This window comes from Chrysemys picta, chromosome 1 (genome assembly GCF_011386835.1).
Source record: "Chrysemys picta bellii isolate R12L10 chromosome 1, ASM1138683v2, whole genome shotgun sequence".
Taxonomy (NCBI): domain Eukaryota; kingdom Metazoa; phylum Chordata; order Testudines; family Emydidae; genus Chrysemys; species Chrysemys picta.
In genome coordinates, this window is record NC_088791.1 from 132,679,679 (window position 1) to 132,702,247 (window position 22,569).

Here is a 22,569-nt window from a genome sequence, read left to right on the forward strand (position 1 = left end):
CATGGAGCAGGCCCTCAAGGAATCAATTCTGAAGCACTTAGAAAAGAGGAAAGTGATCAGGAACAGTCAGCATGGATTCACCAAGGGCAAGTCATGCCTGACCAACCTAATTGCCTTCTATGAGGAGATAACTGGCTCTGTGGATGAGGGGAAAGCAGTGGATGTGTTATTCCTTGACTTTAGCAAAGCTTTTGATACGGTCTCCCACAGTATTCTTGCCAGCAAGTTAAAGAAGTATGGGCTGGATGAATGAACTAGAAGGTGGATAGAAAGCTGGCTAGATTGTCGGGCTCAATGGGTAGCGATCAACGGCTCCATGTCTAGTTGGCAGCCGGTTTCAAGCGGAGTGCCCCAAGGATTGGTCCTGGGGTCAGTTTTGTTCAATATCTTCATTAATGATCTGGAGGACGGCGTGGACTGCACTCTCAGCAAGTTTGCAGATGACACTAAACTGTGAGGAGTGGTAGGTACGCTGGAGGGTAGGGATAGGCTACAGAGGGACCTAGACAAATTAGAGGTTTGGGCCAAAAGAAACCTGATGAGGTTCAACAAGGAAAGTGCAGAGTCCTGCACTTAGGATGGAAGAATCCCATTCACTGTTACAGACTAGGGACCGAATGGCTAGGCAGCAGTTCTGCAGAAAAGGACCTAGGGGTTACAATGGACGAGAAGCTGGATATGAGTCAACAGTGTGCCCTTGTTGCCAAGAAGGCTAACGGCATTTTGGGCTGTATAAGTAGGGGCATTGCCAGCAGATCGAGGGACGTGATTGTTCCCGTCTATTCAACATTGGTGAGGCCTCACCCGGAGTATTGTGTCCAGTTTTGGGCCCACACTACAAGAAGGATGCGGAAAAATTGGAAAGAGTCCAGCGGAGGGCAACAAAAAGGATTAGGGGGCTGGAGCACATGAGTTATGAGGAGAGGCTGAGGGAACTGGGATTGTTTAGTCTGCAGAAGAGAAGAATGAGGGGGTATTTGATAGCTGCTTTCAACTACCTGAAAGGGGGTTCCAAAGAGGATGGATCTAGACTGTTCTCAGTGGTACCAGATGACAGAACAAGGAGTAATGGTCTCAAGTTGCAGTGGGGGAGGTTTAGGTTGGATATTAGGAAAAACTTTTTCACTAGGAGGATGATGAAGCACTGGAATGGGTTACCTAGGGAGATGGTGGAATCTCCTTCCTTAGAGGTTTTTAAGGTCAGGCTTGACAAAGCCCTGGCTGGGATGATTTAGTTGGGATTAGGTCCTGCTTTGAGCAGGGGGTTGGACTAGATGACCTCCTGAGGTCCCTTCCAACCCTGATATTCTATGATTCTATGATATATGTAACTCCAAGCCTTCTGCCTGGGATCTAAGAGCCATGGTGAATGCAATCTGAGATGACTTTTTTAACTGATTCTTCTTATTGCATAGCACAAAGTTGTGAGGATCTGAATAAGCACGAATTGGAGTATCAGTGTGAATGGAGATATAACAGCTGTGGACCTGCCTGCCCTATAACATGCCAGCACTTTGAACCTGTGGTGTGCCCTCTGCAATGTGTAGAAGGATGCCATGTGAACTGTCCTGAAGGTAAACCCACTGTCTTCTTTACACAGTTAGTCAGCATTTCCTGCTCAGCTCTTATCACTTACTGGTATCTTTGTACTTCCCCCCCTGGAACGTTGCATGAAATGGTTTTTTTTTTTTTAAGATTGGAAATAAGCAGATTTGTAAGATCAATGGCTGTGAAATTTTCATATGCAAAAGTTAAAACTTTAACAATCTTACTGGTATGCTTGCATCATTGTTTCCATCAAGGTAAGAAGGTGGTGACCAGATGTTCCAGTTTACTAGGCTCATCCTAGTAAACATCTGGAGATGTTCGGAATGATTATATTGAAACCAGGGTTTTGACCAGATCTCAGTGGAATCCTAGGGCATCTCACCTGGACTTAACTTCCTGTGTCCCATATTGTTCCTGTTTTCTGTGCTCCACTGGCCACGCAGTTAGAAATCTCCCTCTACAACTTTCAGCTGTTCGAAGTCAGGAATTAGGAGTGAAACCCACTCTTGGGTTAGAACTTCTGAGAGGCACACAGTGCATTGAGGCCATGGAGGCTCTGGATGGACATTAGGGAATGGAGAGAAACATTGTGGGCAGAGACAGCAGAGCTTTAAAGGAGGATGGAGCAGGGAGTGAGAGAGGAAGATAGGAGGAGAGCAAGGAAGGCAGGGGAAGGGAATAGAAATCAAAAAAGGGAAGGAAGAATAAAGAGGAGGAAGAAAGATTAAAAAAAAAGGAGGGGAGAGGGAAAGTGAGAAAGGGTGCAGAGGACAAAATGAGATAGAAAATTGAGAAGAATAAGTCAGAAGGGGAGAGAGTTGAGGAAAGGAGGAAACTATGTATTGTAGGACCAACAACCACAAAACCAATCCATCCCCCCCACCAAGTCCCCTGTGTGCACACAGAGCAGAGCTATCAATCCAGGGAGTAGTGAGAGCAGAATCCACTAGGTACATCTTTATGTAGTATGGTGTTTAGCACTTAAATATCAGGGCAGGTCCACACTACTGCTTAAGTCGATCTAACTTGTATCACTCAGTCCTGTGAAAAAGACACCCCCGTGAGCAACACAAGTTACAGTGACCTAAGCAGTGTCCCCACGGTTCTATGTCGGCGGGAGATGCTCTCCCACCAATACAGCTTCCGCCTCTCACGAGGGTGGATAATTATGCTGATGGGAGTGCGCTCTCCCATTGGCATACAGCATCTTCACCAGATGCTCTACAGCGGCGCAGGTGCATTGGTGCAGCTGGGCTGATGTAGCGCTTCTAGTGTAGACCTGCCCTTAGAGTGACAGATGCACTAGTAATACCTGAGATGAATAGTCATAATGGGGAGAAAATGCTAGGATGCAGTAAAAAATGCCCAAAGGGACCAAGAAAAATCAGTAATATGGATGTAAAAGGGTAAATGCCATTTTCTTCTGGCACACCTGGTTTTTAGTCTAAAAATATATTCACCCTGTGTGTAGCATGAGCTACTGCATATACTATGCACTGGTGTTAGTATCTCAATAAAAATGCTATGGAAGAAAATAAAGATTTACTTGGTGTCAAACTAACAGTTAGTTTAATATGAAGAGCATGTTCTGAACCTTTGAGCCCAATCCAAGTATCATTGATCTTGTCATATTTTTAAAGCTGCTAAATACAATGATCAGCTTAACATCTGCTTTGCAACTTATGAAACCCTGCTGTGCTGTTTTAAAACAGGAAAAATACTTGATGAACTATCCCAGTCATGTATTGATCCAGAAAGCTGTCCTGTATGTATATTAGAAGGTGCCAGGATCCCCCATGGAAAGAGGGTTGTTTTGAACAAAGATGATGATGAACATTGTCGATCATGGTAAGAAAGAGATTTTTATTCAACACGAGTGTCTTTTATGAGGGCACAAATCAAATGCATTCTCATGAATATACTGTGAATATAGTTTTGAATGTACTATTAGGGGCCTGAATATGATGCCCTTTTTCATGCACCATAGAACCTGAAAATTTTAAACAAGACTAAAGGTATTAGGCACGCAAATTCTATTGAAATTCAATGGGAATGAGGTATAAAACTCCATAAGTTGCTTTGAAAAACCTAGCCCTACTCCACGAGTGATTCTGTTGACTCCATTTTTGGAATAAGATACTATTCAATATGAGTAAGGTATCAGAATTTGGCCCTATCTCAATACTTTAAAATCCTATATGAAGTTAAGGATATGAATGTGTGATCTCTCTAGAACGCCACCAAGACTAGTAGGTGCTGGGAGGTTATGCTTTGTAATTGGAAAAGTAACTTACCCAAGATTTACTGAAGGTATTCTAGGGCCCAGTCCTGTAAGTACATGCAACCAGGCTTAATGAAGTCAATGGGATCATGCATGGTAGGGTAAGCATTATGCAGAATCAGGGTTTTACATTGCTATGAGGGAGGAACTCATTATTTTTGTGTCCTGTACAGTATCAAGGTGCATAAAAGTGTGAATTTAGCTCTCTAGCATCCATAATTTTGGCATTCTTCAGATACCCAGTCCTTTGATGGATGGATACTTCCATTAGTCAGGCATAGTGCTGTAAATATAAGAAAGTTTTCCACAACATAATTTGCCCACATTTAATAGAAGTGGATGTAGATCTGCAAAAACTATGGGCTCAGACTAAAACCCTAGATCCAAACACCCTGAACATTTTGGAAGTTCAGACTGGGTCTGAACTTTGAATCTCTGGCCTGTCACTGGTAGTAACCAACTCTGTTTTATAAGCCCCATGGAGTTGGTTCTGTTATGTTGATTAATTAAGTAATGTATTTTCTTTTAACAGTATAAATTGCAAGCCCTGAATTCAATCAAAAGGTCAAAAATGCATCTACGTAAACCAGTTCCCTAATTTTCACAATACTTAATAATAATTTATCTTTAATGCTAATACACTAACCACCACTCACAGAAGGTTTTAGAACATTATGTAAACTTACCTCACTAGGGAAACATCTTTGCACGTAGCTGTCACCTAATTTAGATGCCTACACCATCTGTACAAACAATAGAAAATATTGTACAAAAATGAATTTTATAGCAAATATCCAAAGGAAATTGGAATCTCATTCACAAAATATTGCATGAGGATTAAAATAATAAATCATATATGTTACAATATGCTAAATGCCAAAGGGAGTTGTGTATTCTTCAATTAAGAAACTAAAAGCAATGTGAAAGAACACAGCCTTGGGAGAGCTTGAATTTGGATGTCACATTTAAAATGCTGTTTTGCTCTGAAAAATTGCATCTTCTTACTTAGTAGTCTGCTCTCTGGGTTGCTTTCATTAGTGAAGAAAATAAGTGTTTACTGCCCATCATTCTAGTTAACAGTGCAAAGCTGGCATGGCTCAGAGGGAAGAGGCTGCAATCCGTCCCTTCACATGCATATTCAACAGAATTGTTTACTACGTTCCAAACAGTTATGCTTGTGCAACCACATTGAAGACAGCAAAATTTCAGAGGAGCCATTGAGGAAAGAGTTTGGCCGGCCCAAGGAAGCTGGTGATAATGTGTGAGAAGGAAAGAATTCAGCTTGTCTCTCAGATCCCGGGTTGGAATTTGAAGCTCTGACAGTTAGGAAAAAGCAAATCTTTTACTTATAAACTGTACACATTTGCTCATTGAAAGATGACAAAGGTGGAACCACAAGATTCAATTTTTAGAGCAAATTTTCAGAGCAAAACCATAATTTAAAGAGTATGGACCAGTTTCTGATCTCAGTTACTCCACTGTAAATCCTGAGAAACTCCACTGAAGTTATGCTTTGTCCTTGATCCCACACAGTATATACAGCTCTCATTGCCTGGAGTTGTGAGCTAGAAGAGTGTTGCTCCTCTGTTTTAACAGTGAGGAAAAATTCCAGCAGTGTCTCCATAGTGTTATCTTACATACTGTGGTGATGGGAGCTCTAGAAATAACTTGAGAGAGATTACAAAAGTATTTGAATCCAAAACGTGCTTTGTTTCTGGTCCTGCTCTATTCTGAGGTTTGGCATACATCTAATTTTTGCCAGACTGTTTTGTCCATCACTACTATGAATGATCTGAGTGCTTTTGGAGCCTTCAATTGTGCCCTTCATAGTGGAGATTACTGAGGAATCCTGCTCAGTGTATTCTGTGCATTATCAAATATCCCCAGTGCATCTGATTCAATAGGTAAAGAATTTTGAAAATACCATAGTTATAGCATTAATAAACGTAAAACCAAACCAAGAACCTCCCAGCTGCCCAGATTCTTCAGAAAATCCTGAATTTTCTCCATCTTTTCTAGTGTCTTTTGTATTTCTGGAGGGACAAATGCCATTTCACACATTTTCCCTACTCTGTGTCTCCTACTGTCCAATAGACTTGGAAAAATGCATTGAGTGGTACTCCACTAGCCTGTGCTTGGGCTCAGGTGTGCTCCTTCCTCAGTCAGGCAGAGCAAAGAGCACAAAACAGATGGATTTGGCAATGTAGAAGCTGCTGAAGACATGCTAAGGGAGCACAAGCAATCTCCTGCAAGGCTGTAGATATGGGAGATGGGCAGTAGATGGGAAAACTTATGGGGGAGAGAGAAAGGTGAAGCGAGAGGAGTAAGGGAGAAATGGAGGCCCATAAAGAAAGTGGAAAAAAGGATGGGAACATTCAGAGGAGGCAAAAGTGGGAATGTGCCAATGGATATGAGTGGAGGGGAAGATTTGGAAGAGAAGAGGAGTAAGGAAAGAGAATAGGAGTAAGGAAGAGAGGGCAGCTCCTACTTTTTTTGAGAGAAGGGAAGAGAAAAGGGACTGAGAGAAAGAGAAGAAAAGAGCTAGAAGAATTTTAGTACAGGGAAGAGGAGAAAAATAAGGTAAAATAAAAAATACAGGAGCAAAATACACATGGCAAAATCTAAAGTCAAGATAATAAGAAAAAGGCAATGTTGTGTGAGAGAGAAATAAGAGTAATAATAAGATCTAAAAACACAGGAAGGGGAGCAAAGGGATCCAGGTGAATTTAATTGATTTCATAATGACAATGACAAAAGGCCATTAGAATTGTATGGTTTTCTATGTATGAAACTTGAGTTTAAGATTTCAGGTGTGAACAGACCCATGACATGAGGCACAGTCCAGAGGGGCTTGGTCTTCACTCTGGAAAAAAAGGTGTGTTCTTAATTTGACTTAGCTAACTTCAGCAAACTAACCTGAGGTATAATTCTCGTGAAGACAAGGCAGTGTGCAGTTTTCACATGAGTTAGCAGGTCAAGGTAAACCCTTGACTCCCTCAAAGTCCTTAACGCAGCATGCTAACTCATGTTCAATTACAAACTGCCTTGTCTTCACTAGGATTTTACCTCTAGTTAGTTCACTCAAGTTAGATAACTCAAGTTAAGAATAAACCTTTTTTCCTAGTGAAGATACAACCAGAGGGTGCAAACCAAATCCACTGGCCATGTTCACCAGAAGTGGTGCCTACAAATCCCAGTGACTTCTATGTAGCCCTCCACTTGGTGTCATGTTTCCATGATATGACGAATGTTCAGTCAAAAACAGCTGGGGAAAAGACATTTATCTAATAAACTTAGTACTTTTCACATGCTTCCTGCATGCATACATTAGTGTATTTCCATAAGTAATGATTCCATTATTGGGTGTCCCAGGATTGCTGCAGGAATAAGGAGATTTTCCCACTATGCACAATTTGCCATGTAGCACCATTGGTGGTAGTTTTCTTTCCTCTGAGCAACAATCATAGAGTACTGAGCAAGGTAGGATATGGAATTTGATAGTCCATAGATCCAATCTGGCATGGCAAATTATATGTTCATGCTGACTTGTCTGTTTACTCATTTCTATATAAGATATAACTGTATTAAATCAGGGGTGGTGTATTGTTATCAAAGTTCATTTTACCGCTAGTTTTTTGGTGGTTCTTGCAGTCACTGTGAAGGAAAGAACTTAACATGTAGTGCCTGTGAGTCAGAAGAGAGAAAGGAAGAAATCATTATACCAACGCCAGTTGCTACAGAAGAAACAGATATAGACATAGGGACACGTGTATACTCCTGCAGCAAAATGATGGACCTGGCCTTTCTGATGGATGGTTCCAACAAACTCTCAGAAAAGGACTTTGGACTGTTAAAAGCTTTCATAATTAGCATGATGGAAAAACTCCACATCTCCCAAAAGAAAATCCGAGTGTCAATTCTGGAATACCGCACTGGCTCCAACATCTATCTTGGGCTCAAAGATATTAAAACACAATCTCAGATGAGGAAAATTGTCCAAAACATAAAATACACTGGTGGAGAAGTTGCCTCTGCCACTGAAGTGCTTAAATATGTTGCATTACATGTGTTTGGAAAGGCACCAAGGACAAATGCTGCCAGAATTGCTCTGTTGTTGACAGCCAGCAAGTCTCCAAGAAATATTCAGCACATCCTCACTCTTCTGCAAAAGAAGAAAGTCACAGTAATACCAGTAGGAATTGGACCGTCTATTAGTATGGAGCAAATCAAGCTAATTGAAAGGCAGTGGCCAGAAAACAAGGCCTTCATAATGAACAATGTACAGGAGTTAATGGAAAACAGGGATGAAATAATCAATTACCTGTGTGATCTTGTACCTGAAGAAAGTGATGTGTTAACAACTACCACCCAAAAACCTATTACAGTCTCGCCACGGGCAGCTAATGTGACGGTACGCTATCCAGTCTCGGAGTCCACGAGATTAGCTACGACCCCATTGCCAAGTAAAGAGATTTCCAAAGTACTTGATATAGCTTTTGTTGTTGAAGGGTCTGAAAAAGTAGGAGAGGAGAACTTTAATATAATCAAGAAGTTCATTGCAAAAGTTATCAGAGAAATGGACATAGGAGAAGAAACCATTCATATTACTATCATACAGTACTCGTACACTGTCACTGTTGAGTACTCCTTCAGTGAAGCACAGTCAAAGCAAGACATTATTGAGGTGGTGAAGAAGATACAGTACCAAGGCGGGAATGCCACCAACACTGGAAATGCCCTCAGCTATGTCTCTGAACACACATTTACCACAGACAAGGGAGGCAGGGGACAAGTGCCACACTTAGTGTACATGGTAACTGCAAACCCTGCCACTGATGTCATCTCACGTGTTGCGAGTGGCATAAATGTGATCCCTATAGGTATTACCCCCAATGCGAACATTCAAGAGCTTGAGATGATCAGTCAAGGGCACACCCCAATAATCGTAAATGTTTATGACGACCTTATTCGAGAAGTACCTGGCTTAGTGTTGAAAACGTGCTGCTCAAATAAATCCGGATTGCCCTCAGAACCTCCAGGTAAAGTTGGATATATTTTCTACGTATTTTCTTTCTCTCTTTCTCATCAGGCTTTCTCTGGAAACAGGGATGGATTCTGCTTTGCATGTTGCTGTCCAAGTTGATCGGAGTGGGGGTGGAAGGTGAACTTAGGGTCATAGAAATGTAGGACTAGAAGGGACCTTGAGAAGTTATCAAGTCCAGCCCTCTGTGCTGAGGCAGGACCAAGTAAACCTAGACCATCCCTGACAGGTGTTAGCCCAACTGGTTTTTAAAAACCGCCGGTGATGGGGATTCCACAACCTTCCTTGGAAGCCTATTCCAGAGCTTAACTACCCTTATAGTTAGAACGGTTTTCCTAACATCTAACCGAAATCTCCCTTGCTGCAGATTAGGCTCATTGCTTCTTTCCCTACCTTCAGTGGACATGGAGAACAAATTATCACTGTCCTCTTTATAACAGCCCTTTACTATTTGAAGACTGTTAATAGGTCCCTCCTCAGTCTTTTGTTTCTAAATGTGCCCAGTTTTTTTTAACCTTTCCTCATAAGTCAGGTTTTCTGAACCTTTTATCACTTTTCTTGCTCTCCTCTGGACTCTCTCCAATTTGTCCATATTTTTCCTAAAGTGTGGTGTTCAGAATTGGACACAGCACTCCAGCTGAGGCCTCACCAGTGCAAAATTCAGCAGGACAACTAGCTCCTGTCTCTTACATACAGTGCTCTGTTAATACACCCCAGAATTACATTAGTCTTTTTTGCAACTGCATCACATTGCTCATATTCAATTTGTGATCCACTATAACCCTCAGATCCCTTTCAGAAATACCACCACCTAGCCAGTTGTTCTCCATTTTTAGTTGTGTATTTGATTTTTTTTCCTTCCTAAGTAAAGTGCTTTGTCCTTGTCTTTATTGAATTTCATCTTGTTGAATTCAGACCAATTCTCCAATTTGTCAAGGTCAATTTGGAATTCTAATTCTGTCCTCAAAAGTGCTTGCAAGCCCACCTGCTTGGTTTTATCCACAAATTATAGAAGCATACTCTCCACTCTATTATTCAAGTCATTAATGAAAATATTGAATCGTGCCAGACCTAGGATTGACCCCTACAGGACTACATTAGATATGCCCTCTCAATTTGACAGTGAACTGTTGTTGAATATGGTCTTTCAACCAGTTGTGCACTCACCTTATAGTAAATTCATCTAGATCACATTTCCCTAGGTTGCTTATGAGAATGTCAGATGGGACTGTCAAAAGCCTTACTAAAATCAAGATACATCACATCTAATGCTTCTTCCCTAGCCAGTCAACCAGTAATCCTGTCAAAGAAGGAAATTAGGTTGGTTTGGCATGATTTGTTCTTGACAGATGCATGCTGGTTATTCCTTTTAACCCTATGGTACTGGAGTTGCTTACAAATTGATTGTTAATAATTTGTTCCAGTATCTTTCTAGGTATCAAAGTTAGACTGACTGGTCTAAAATTCCCCAGGTCCTTTTCGTTCCCCTTTTAAAGATAGGTATTATGTTTGTCCTTCTGTAGTCCTCTGGGACCTCATCTGTCCTTCAGGAGTTCTCAAAGATAAGTGTTAATAGTTCTGAGATTGCTTCAACTAGTCCCTTAAGTACCCTAGGAGGAATGTCATCAGGATCTGCTGACTTGACTATATCTAACTTATCTAAACATTCTTTAACCTATTCTTTCTTGCATTTCTTCACCCTTGTTGTTAATATTAATTGTGTTGTGAATCTGGTCAACATTAACCTTTTTAGTGAAGAGTGAAGCAAAATAGGCATTAAACCCTTCAGTCTTCTGATGTCATCTGTTATTATCTCTCCTTTCCCGTTAAGTACAGGATCTACACTTTCCTTCATCCTTCTCTTGTTCCAAATATATTTAAAGAACCTCTTCTGATTACCTTTTAAGTCCCTTGCTAAGTGTAATTCATTTTGTGCCTTAGCCTTCATTCTTGTGCTATTCTTTTGTACACCTCCTTAGTAATTTGTCCATGTTTAGACATTTTATAGGATTCCTTTTTGATTTTCAGGTCATTAAAGAATAGCTGATGGACCCATATTGTTTTCATCTGCCTGCCCATCAGAGGTTAAAATCACTTCCTCTCTCTGCTTCTAGGTTTGATTATTTCACCATGAAACTTTTGTGAATCATAGAAATGTAAAAAGCAACAGAGAGTCCTGTGGCACCTTAAGACTAACAGATGTATTGGAGCATAAGCTTTCGTGGGTGAATACCCGCTTCATCAGACGCATAGAAATGTAGGGCTGGAAGAGACCTCAAGAGTTCATCTACTTCATCCCCCATTGAGGCAGGGTTAAATGTACCTATACCATCCCTAATAAGTAATCTGTTGTTAAAAGCCCCCAGTGATAGGGATTCCACAGTCTCCCTACATAACTTGTTCCAGTACTTAACTATCCTTATAGTTAGAAAGTTTTTTTCTAATATTTAACTTAAATCTCTTGTGCTGCAAACTAAACCAATTTCTACTTCTCCTACCCGTAGTGGCCACAGAGAACAATTGATCACTGTCTTCTTTACAGCAACCCTTTAAATATTTGGAGACTCTTACCATGTTCCCCCTCAGCCTTTTCTTCTCTAGACAAAACATGCCCAGTTCTTTCAACCCTTCTTCATAGGTCAGATTTTCTAAACCTCTTATCATTTTTGTTGCTGTCCTCTGGACTGTCTCTAGTTTGTCCACATCTCTTCTGAAAGTGTGGTGCTCAAAAATGGACCTGGCATATCAGCTGAGGCCTCACCACTGCCAAGTAAAGCAAAACCTCAAAGATTTGTTGGGTTCAGGAATGTTCGTGAGATGTCCTACTTGGAGACCTGGGGGGCAAAGCTCTCATGTTGAACATACAGCTTAGTATGTTCTGACATAGAGAAAGTTACTGCTTCTATCAACAGAACACTGCCCCACTGTTTTCCCAAACTCCAGTTGTCTACTGTCCTTTTCCTTCCGTCTTCCTTTCCTTATTCAGCAGACGCTTGGTATGGCTATCTTATATGAGAAGCCAGGGCCGGCTCCAGGCACCAGGCAACCAAACACATGCTTGGGGCGGCTCCTGGTAAGGGGCGGCCAATCTTGGGGTGGCGGGGGGGCAGCGCGGCGCGGCATTCCACGGGGGGGCGGGGCCCTCCGGCGGCGCGGTGCTCGGCGGGGGGGGCAGCGCGGGGCGTGGCGCTCGGGGGGGGTTCCGGCGGTGCGGCGCTTGGCGGGAGGGCAGCGCGGCGCGCGGCGCTCGGGGGGTGGTTCTGGCGGCGCGGTGCTCGGCGGGGGGGCAGCACGGGGCGGGGCGCGGTGCTGGAGGGGGGGAGGGTTCCGGCGGCGCGGTGCTCGGCGGGGGGGCTTGGCGGGGCGGCGCTTTTTTTTGCTGCTTGGGGCAGCAAAAAAGTTAGAGCCGGCCCTGTAAGAAGCCTTTTTATATTCTTTTCAGAACCTTGCAGCAGACCAATGGATATCATGTTTCTTCTGGATGGAAGTTCCAGTGTTGGAGCATCAGAGTTTGAGGAAATGAAAAGTTTTGTAAAAGCATTTATTGAAAACTATGGCATCAGTAAGTAAAGAGCCCTTTAACTCTAACATAGTTTTCTTTTACTCTTGCTTTGTTTGTGTAAGGGCCATGACAGTATTGACCCTGATACTTTACACATACACCCCAATTTAAACCAAAAAAAAGCGTTGAAGCTTAAATTTCAATGTGTGAGTGATCCCCTAGATTTCAGTTGGCTCCCATTCTAGTGACCGTGTCCAAGGAGGATGAGGAACATCCTGGTGTCAGTTGAAATTTAAGCTGTTTCTTTTGTCAAGATACAGGAAGTGGTGCACTTGGTTCCAGTACTGGTGGGTCAGAATCATATCCATCCTGGCTGATAACTAGTGGGAATGTCCTGACTACATTCTTGAGGGAGGGGGATAATATCTTGTTTCAAGGGGGCAAGTGTCATGAACCCACAGGTCTCAAATCTGGGTCCGCAGGGTTCCCAGGCAACTGTTGCTGCCTTATTCCCACCCAAGCGGAGAGACCAGGAAACCTGAAGCCACAACAGGGTGGCCTTCCTGGGTCCTGAGTGGAGGAGCGGCAGGACCTCTGGTCAGAGTTTCCTATTTAAACCCAAGAAAGGCACAGGAAGTTGTCTGCACAACTGGGCTCTACCTGGCTGCTATATTGGACCATGCCTTGCCTGACTCCTGAAGCTGGCTTCCTTGCCATGCTTCTGGTTCCTGCTTTCCTGACGTGTTTCTAGTTCCTGCCTTGTTCCTGATCCTTGACCATGGTCTCCAACTCTTGAGCCCTTGGCATGGCTCCTGACTCTGATTCCAGCCACTAGACATGCTGCTTAGGTCCCAGTCCTGACAACATGATTCCCTCCCATGCTTAGGTGCATGGATCTATTGCTTGAAAAGTTTAGTCTTGATGTGAACATCTTGGCTAAATACCACCAGTCTCTTTAATCTACCATGGAATCAGGGCACAGGAGAGAATGGGACCCAAACTACAACTCCCATAAGGTAATGAACTGTGAGGGAAATGCAGTTTGAACTGATTCAAACAAAACATTTCAGGTTGGTTCAGCAAAACAAAATATTCCTGTGTGGGTCAAACTGACACAATAAAAAATTTCATTAAAATTTTTCTCAATGCAATTTTTTTTATCAACACTAAGATTCTTTTTCCCTGTGGAAAACTTCAATTTTCTGGAAACTGCATTTTCCTTCAGAAAATCATTCTGATGGAAAATTCCCAACCAACTCTACTTAATATTAAGTGTGACTTCAGATTTATTTTTAAATTGTTCAGATGGACTGTCTTTTATTTATATCGTTTGTCTTCTGCTTTCCGCTTCAGGCAATACCTCGACTCAAGTGTCAGTTCTCCAGTATGCAAGGGCAAACACCCTCGAAATTTCATGGAACATGCCACAAGAGAGTAAAAATCTTCTAAATAGGGTGAGCTCAATTCAGCAAAGAGAGCAAGGTCCCAGCAAACTAGGTAAGTGATTGTGTGGATGTGTGTGGGGGAGGAAACAATTTTAAATGTAGGTTGATCCTAAACACTATCTTGGACATTAGTGACACAAGATGGGTGAGGTAATATCTGTTATTGGTCCAACTTCTGACCTGAAGAAAAGCTTGGTGTAAGCTCGAAAGTGAGGTCTCTCACCAGTGGAAGTTGGTCCAATAAAAGATATTACCTCACCCAGCTTCTCTTTCTACTATCCTGGGACTGACACAGCTACAACAACACTGCATACTATCTTAGACAGATGGTTCTGTGCTAGTGTGGTGCACTAGGAATATATTCTTTCATAATTCATTCATGTTGATTTATGGGCAAGGAGTTTCAGTTTACTCTAAAACGTGTCTGTCTAAGAGTTGCAAAGGTCATAGCATACCACACTTTACACTGGAAAGGAGACGATGACTTTCTTTATTCCTTAGAATAGTTCTCAGTATTCATGTGTTATGTATCTCTCAGGCAAGTGAAGGAAAATGGTAATTTAGGATTTAGATCATCACCAATTTGTCAGCTTCAATGACTTCCACAAAACTGTACCCAGAAACATGTCTATGTTAGTCCTAATATTCCTGGGTAACCCAAATTCCCTTATGGTCCTGGGAAGACTGTGTAAGCTTTCCAGTTGTAGGTTCAACAAATGCAAATTATATTACAATATATCAGGCCTTTGACCAAATACTCTGAGAATTTCATTCTTCTGGACTGGAACCACATTCTGTCTGGCAGCCATCAAGCATCAGGGTCCTATAAGAGCAGAGAAGTGTACAGATTTTAGGGTCTTTGGCCTACTTCATCCTGTAAAGAGTTATTGCTATAGAAAAGTGAGAAATAAAACCTGACCTCCATAGTTCGCAGGAGGATTGGCTATGATTGCTTTCTCAGCCTGGAGAAATAAAAATACCAGATGGCTGATGAGACTTCTACAAGCTCTTTGTGGGAGAAATTGTTATATTCAGATAGATAAGTTTCATGAAGTCTCCTATGTAATGTATAGTAAACTACAAAGGCTAGCAGGATAAGCAACGAAAACATGGTCCTGTCCTGGGGAGAAGAGATGGACTTGGAGATTCTTTACACAGCTGCCAGTGACTTGTTTATTTCTCATTGGCAGGCACTCAGATACCACAATGAGGGAGGTGGTCTGAGACCCTGAATGGAATAGAAATTGCTCCTCCCAAGCAAGTAAAGTCAGTCACTGTGGTCTTGATCCTGCATCCCAGAGCATTTAATAAGCATCAGTGAGTCAGGACTAGAAGGCTCAGTGCTCTTGGTAAATGCATGAGCACTCAGCTCAGTCTGCCAGCGTTCAGGCTTCTGGAAACATCCAGGCTGCCTACAAGATTTGGACGCCTCAATTTGGGTGTTAAAATCCATTAGGTGGCTTTGAAAATCTCATCCTTCGTTCATCCTGGGCATGCTCAAGGGTTTAATACATCAACCAGCATTGTCACTCCAATACCAGCATTGCTGCTTCTCATTTGCATAGTTTCTCCCATACTCTAAACATGATCCTGTGCAATCCTTACGCCCATACCATTATGAGTAGTCCCTTTACAGTCAGTGGGGGTATTCATGTCAGGAACAGCTGCAGGATTGGTCCCTATGGTAAAACTCTCTTTGCTTAGGCCCTTGCATAGTTCCAGGTAGCTTGTTTGTTGATGCTCAGGGTGTGAACTACATGCATGATAACTCTTTAGTGTTCCTACAATTTACAAACAGCTAGCTGTATCAAAGCTGCAGAGCTGGGGGCGTGTCGCAGGTTGGCAGGGCCACACTTGCAGAGGTTTCAGTGTAGTAAGGGTTCCAATTCCTCATAGAGTGGATGCGGTTTTATTAAAAGGGGGAGCTTTGCCACTCCCTGGTATTTACCTTTACAGTAATATTTCCTGTTCTCAGAATGTGGGGGAAAATAGGAGTGTGGGGGCTCATAAGCAGGAGACAGGGACAGAGGTAGGAACTAAAAGTCAGGAGCTGGAAGATGGGAGGAGACAGGCAGGAGCAATGTAGGAGTCAGGGGTACAGGATAGGAGGAAGGTGTGTGGGGTGGGAGTGGCAAACCAGGAAGAGGTGGGAGTTGGAAAGGAGTAAAAAAGTAGTAGGGGGACTGGGGCAGGAGCTGGGGGGATAGCAGCAGTGATGAAGGGATATGAGCAGAATAGGACAGGGAGATGCTAGGGGGATGGGGGTAAAGGGATCTGCACCCACTAGACCATAGTCCCCTACAGGAAGAGTGAACACAGTGTTTCTAAATCTCAATATTCATTTGCCTTTCCTTAGCAAATTCCTGTGAAACCCACTGACAAAGATTTGCATCCCCTCTTGTGGCAGGTGCACATAGAAGATTAGATCCTACAATTGCTACCATTTACTTTGTTAGCTTAAGTAGTGGAGGACTGAAATGTGCATGTAAAGATCCCAACCCTGCTGATGACCCCTGTTGGGGCTCAATATGGTTCTGTGATGTAATTTTTGTTGTTTCAATTTTTAAGATTTTTAAAATGTAGGAAATTGCATCAAAAAAACCTACATTGCAATAATGTTAAGGTTGCAAAATCAAGGACTCAAAAGTAAGGAAATGCCAGAATTAATGCTGCCTGTGCAAACTTAATTCACTCCCTTTGGTCATATTCAGTATGATAGTCTTTAATTACATGATCACATACTAGTTTTTGCACAGGACCTCTACCTCATTCAGTACACAGGATTGACCTGCTCTGGGGATGAATCAGGGCTGTGTAATAAAGGAGGATGTTATCTGTAGCAGCTCTGCATCATTTGCTGCAGAAGCTGGAAGATATGCAATGAATGAGGCAGGGGACTGCAAGAAGAGAAAGGACAGTCTCATGGTGCAGGCAGTGGAATGCTACACAGGAGAATTGGATTTTATCCCTGGCCTCTGCCACGGGGTTTCTACGTGATGCTGGGCAAGTCACTTTCAAAGATGATCACTAATTGTGAGTTCCTCATTTTCTGAGTGCCTGACTTCAGACCTTGAGGTCTGCTTTTCAGAAGTGTTGGGCACTGTCAGCTGCAATGGGAGCTGTGCTTTGAATATAAAAAGTGCTGTCTAATGCTAAGTACTCTGAAACTCAGGTCCTACGTGTCTCAGCTCAAGCACTCCAAATTAGTGAACATGTTTGACGTTAATCTCTCCATACCTCAGCTCCCTATCTGTAGAACCAGGATACTAATGCCTCCTGTCCTCACAATGGTGTTGTGAAGATATTATTCACAGGTATTACAGTGATGAGCACCATAGAAATGCCTATGAGGAAATTACCAATTCTGTGTCCAGAGCAGGGTTTGAACAGTGTGTAGTAAATAAAGCCTCAGGCTACACATTAACAATAAGGAGAAAACAAAAAACTGAATTGCTGGTCACCAAGAGAGCGCCATCCATCCTGTGCACTGAATGAGGCAAGGATCCTGTGGAAAAAAATAGTATGTGATCATGTAATTAAAGACTGTATCATAATGCATATACACAAGGGGGCCAAATTAGGTTGCACAGGCAGCCTTAATTCTGGTATTCCCTATCATTTGTTGCTTGACTTTTGCAACCTTAATAATGTTCTTTTAAAGGAGTTTTCTTTTGTGTCTGTAATATTCTTATTTCATAGTTGTCAAGGACACCAACAGTGCTTAATTTGTGCCAGGGCTGAGCCCCGGCATCTCTAGTCTTGGCAGTTCATAGCCTCAGCACCTCTGAGCTTGCTACATCAGTGATGAATGTGAAAACATTGCTTGAGCCCCAGAACTTCTTTCATTATAGATTAAGCACTGGACACCTACATATTTAAAGCACAGCATTGAACATGCTCTGTCATAATTAAGGTTGAATAAACAGTTTGCTGTATAAGCCCTCTGGTTCCTCAGAAGGTACAACTTCAAATTCACTTGTTCTAACAGATTACCAGGCCTGGATAAGATTCATTGCCTCTTTGGATTCTTAAATATTTAAGGGTGACTTGTCCATAGACAGTCTAGTAGGCTCACATTAAGACTCAGAGTTGTCAGTTAAAATTTTTCATTTTTATATCAGTTAGGTACATTGGCGGCCAACTTGAATCTAGAGCAAGAGATTCTGATCCTTTAACATGCTTTACAATCACATTTTTAACTCATGACTGCCTTGCTCAGAAATTCCTACAGAAATAGAGGCTGGGGTCCACAGATGGTTTTAGTGGCAACCAGAGTTGTCCAGAATAAGTGTCAGGAGCTCTTCACAGTCCCTCAGACCTTGCCTACACTGAAAAGGGTTTACTGCTGGAGCTATCACAGTAAACCCTCCTTATGGAGAGACAGTTACTTTGTTCGGGGAACTGGTATAAAGCTATCTCAGTAAAAGGACTTTTTTGATGGTATCACTGCTTCTACATTGCTGCTTTTACTGGCACAGCTATGTCAGTAAGGGACAAGAATTGTTCAAGTTTAGATGAAAGGAAATAAATGATCTCACCAAGTGGTTGGGCTATTTAATCTAAGGGCTTGTCTAAACACAAACATTGTACCATTTGGAGTAAGATCTGTTTTTAAATAGTTTCAGTTGTATGGACAGTTGGACAAAGATGTATATAGTTTAGTAGTTAAGGCACTTGCCTTTGACTCTGGAGAGCTGGGTTCAGTTCCCTACTCCACCAGAGACTTCCTGTGTGTGACCTAGAGCAAATCCCTTAGTCTCTCTGTGCCTTGGGTTTCCATTTGGATAACAGCACTTTCTTAGCTTGTTGTGAGAATAAACTTGTTTCAAGTTTTGAGGTGTGCAGATACTATAATAATGAGATCTATCTTACTGCTGGCTGATATTAACTTAGCTTCAATTGGTAATGGCTTGTCTACATGTGAGTTATTTTGAAATAGCTAGGAGATTGGAAGTGGATTAAGCTAAACAAGAGAAGGGCACTCTTAGGTTGTCTCTATGCTACAGTGGCACACCTATGGCGTTGCAGTTGTGCTGCAATAGTGTAGGTGCTTCCTATGTTGACAGAAGGATTTTTTTGGTCAATTTAGTTAATCCACCTCTCCCAGAGGTGGTAGCTCAGTCGATGGAAGGGTCCTTCCACTGACCTAGCCGTGTCTACACCAAGGGTTGGGACAACCTAATTATGCTGGTCAGGGTACAAAATTTTGCAGTCTTGAGCAGCGTGGTTAGGTTGACCTAAGTTTTAGGTGTAGACCAGGCCTTGTTCTGCAATAAGTGTGTCCTGGCATGGAGTTATTCTGGAATAGATATTACATTTTAAATTCACAACCTCTGTTATAACTTTTCTGTATAGACAAGTCCTAAATTAAGATTTAAACACAGATTTAAGGGGTCAGGAATAACTCCACAGGTAGGCAAACAGATCAGGCCACTGGCTTCTGATTAAGTGGCTGTTGCTTTACCCTTCTTGTGTACTTAGGAACCATTTCTTTTGACTTCTTTCCCAGGCAGTTTTCAATAGACACTGGTAATTAAGACCTCTGCAGAACTTTACCTCCTTGGTTAAAACCATTGTGGAGGTGTTAGTGAAACTACTGGGCCCATTTGAGATCATGTTTTATAAGATTTATGCAGGAACCTCAGCCTAGTTGGATTCCCTTGTCTCTCACAACCCTACAGTACCCCAATGGATTTTACATCTTATCCCTCACTTCAGACAAAATTAAAGAAAAGGATCTTTAAGCAATTTCTGCTTTCCCAGTGTCTCCCCATGACACCATTAATGTATTGGAATATATTTTCCCTCAGTTGGCTTCTTCCAGGTTGAATCTCATTTTGTTATATCCTGCCCATATTTCTAATGTGTTTCTAGGTCATGATGTACACTTTCTCTTCATTCACTGGGAATGCTCGTAACTGCTTCCAATCTCATATCTGTGATTCTAATTAACGTGCTGCATTCCCCGTCCTTCCCAGTTCATGAATGAAAGTATTCAATAAGACAAGCTCTAGCATGGATCCCTGTGGCTTCCCATTCAACAATTCCCACCCAACTCAGCACATTGCCTTTTATCATTATGGTTTTTTAGTGCTCATTTAATCAGCTTTCAGTCCTTGCAATATGCTTGTAGCCAAGCCAATTTAAACTACTCCTTCAAAGTAAGAGTTTGTCCATCACTGTATCAAATGATTTACTAAAAATTAATCCAGCCATTTTATCTTCACTCTACAATCTTGTTCAGGGAGTGCTGAGATAGATGGTAGGCCATGGAAAAGCTTATTCAGGACCTTTCTTGAGAGTCATGGGTTAGGAAAAAGAAATCACTAAAATCATATGCAATAAGCACCATTATCCCTTTCCTTCTATGATCTAGGCACCGCGTCTATTTGGAGACTAATTTTTAATTATTATATTGTATCTGAATTTCTTGTTCTATACAACTTCAGAAAATCATATGAAGATTTCTGCATGGGTTCTCTGAAAGAAGGAGGTGTAGCATCACTGCAGTAGCCCTTGGAAGTACTGGCCAAGTTTTTCAAAAAATAAGTGCCTAAAGTTAGGAGTCCAGGCCCTTTTTTTAGGTGCCTGGCTGATGTAAGTGCCCCATCACAGCAACGCAGTAAAACCACCTCCCTGAATGGCATAAGGCCATGGTTGACTTACTGAGGTTGTTGCAGTGCAAGTAGGACACTTCCTGACCTGTGTCGACCCTAACAGTCCTCCAGCAGCTGTCCCACAATGGCCTCTTCACTGCAACAGTGATCAGAGTGGTCACAATTTTATACTCCTCTCCCCAGGGGTCACAGAGACCGGAAGCCAGCCCCACTTTAAACCTCCCCATGTGTTTTTTTTTAAATGGCTTTTCATGATGGCCCACCATGATGAACACACCTAGCAGCTCACCCTTGTTGTATGCAGCTGCCCAACTGACCATTCTAGTTCCACACACTAGATGCATTCCTGCCTGGAGTAAAGAGGAAGTGTTAGATCTCCTGGGCCTGTGGGGAGAAGACACTGTGCAAGCACAGCTATGGACCAGCTATAGGAAGGTGGACATCTCTGAGCAGATTGCGTGGGGGGGGTGTAGGCAAAGGGGTTCAGGCAAAGGGGTGCAACAGGGATCAGCAGCAATGCTGCATGAAAGCAAAGAAACTTCACCAGGGATTCCACGAGACCAGGGAGGTCAAGAATAGATCTGATGCTGTGTCACAGACCTGATGCTTCTACAAGGAACTGCATGCCATACTTGGCAGAGACCCTGCCAGAACCCCACAGACCACTGTATATGTTGGAGGAGCCTAAGATGTTGACCACAACTGTGAACAGTGTGGAGAAGGAGGGTGTGCAGAGGAGGAGACAAAACGGGGGATTCCAGCAATGCCATGAGCCAGTACCTTTTTGAGACTCTGCCACAGTGTAGCGAGTCCCACAGGCGAGCACAAATGAGCCTGATGAAGGGGAAGGGAACTTGGGTAAGTGTGTGCATGCATTTTTCCTTACAGTGCTCACATTTAAAGATGGCATTTGGCCTATCCCCAAGCTAAGAAGACCGCAATATCAACTTTTTACTGTTTTACTCATACAAGGAGAGACAGAGGTACAACAAACAGGCAGAATTGGCATTACTTTTTAATTCCTCTGTTGGGTTAGGCATGTAGAACAGTTTGTTCATGTACTTAGCCACATCCCTTTTAATCTGCTGAGAGATCTTGATGACACTTTCATGGAGATACTCTGCAATACTCCCCCAAAGGTTTCTAAGAATGGCAGCTTTATTTCTTTCTCTGCAGTAGGAAACTTTCCCACACCTTTCTGCAATGACTTCAGTAAACAGGCTAGCGGCACACAGGCTCAGGTGATTTCAGGATGCCAGTAGCAGCTGTGTTCTCTGTACCTTTGTAACCCTCGGGAGTGAGACCAGCTAAAATCACCACTGCCTGTGGAAAATAGTGCCAACATTCAGTGCCATTGTCCTATAAATGTACCCATGGAATAGGGGCTGAAATTCAATAGCCTCATGCAACAGAAAATCTTCCCCCACTTGCCCCTGGTGGGCCATACTCAACATGGCTGGGGCCTGAGAGTGGTGTGGTGCAGAAGTGCTCCAAAGCTGAAGTGTCGATAAACATTTCTTATTACAAGTGTTTATGGGAATAATGGAAGGAATTTTTGAAACTTGTCTTTCACGTTCATGGTGACTGTAAATCCAGTGGTATATCTATCGGTTTTTATCAGCAGCTCCTCCTGCTGCAGTCTTGAGGGATGCTCCCTCCATGCCCACAGAACACCCAATGCTGATGAGGATGAGAAAGAAGAGGACTAGAGAGGACATGTTCTGTGAGCTCCTGCAAGCCACTGTTGTATTGGACCCATGAATGAAGGGCTTGGAGGGCCAATGTGATCAACAGCATGGAAAGAGAAAAAGATGGAACAAAGGCCTAGGAGTCCCAGCAGGACAAAGAGGGGGAGATGCACCTGGACGTAATGAGGCTTCTCAGGCTAGGTCTACACTACGGGGGGGGGGGGTGTTGACCTAAGAAATGCAACTTCAGCTACGCTATTCGCGAGCTGAAGTTGCGTATTTTAGGTCTACTTACCTGGCTGTGAGGACGGCGGTGAGTCGACCGCTGCCACTCCCCCGTCGACTCTGCTTCCGCTTCTCGCTGCGGTGGAGTTCCGGAGTCGACGGCAGAGTGATCGGGGATCGATTTTATCGCGTCTACGCTAGATGCGATAAATCGATCCCCAA

At 42.7% G+C, this 22,569-nt stretch overlaps 1 protein-coding gene across 2 annotated transcripts in view; it reads left to right on the top strand.

Moving 5' to 3' along the window:
* The window catches only part of VWF (von Willebrand factor), a 247,614-nt gene that overhangs the window by 129,027 nt on the left and 96,018 nt on the right, over positions 1-22,569 (top strand). For both annotated transcript variants that reach the window (XM_008165463.4, XM_065570815.1), the window contains exons 26-30: positions 1,416-1,574; positions 3,261-3,396; positions 7,481-8,868; positions 12,313-12,432; positions 13,726-13,869. In XM_008165463.4, coding sequence (XP_008163685.2) covers positions 1,416-1,574; positions 3,261-3,396; positions 7,481-8,868; positions 12,313-12,432; positions 13,726-13,869 — 1,947 coding nt within the window. The remainder of the gene's footprint in view (positions 1-1,415; positions 1,575-3,260; positions 3,397-7,480; positions 8,869-12,312; positions 12,433-13,725; positions 13,870-22,569) is intronic.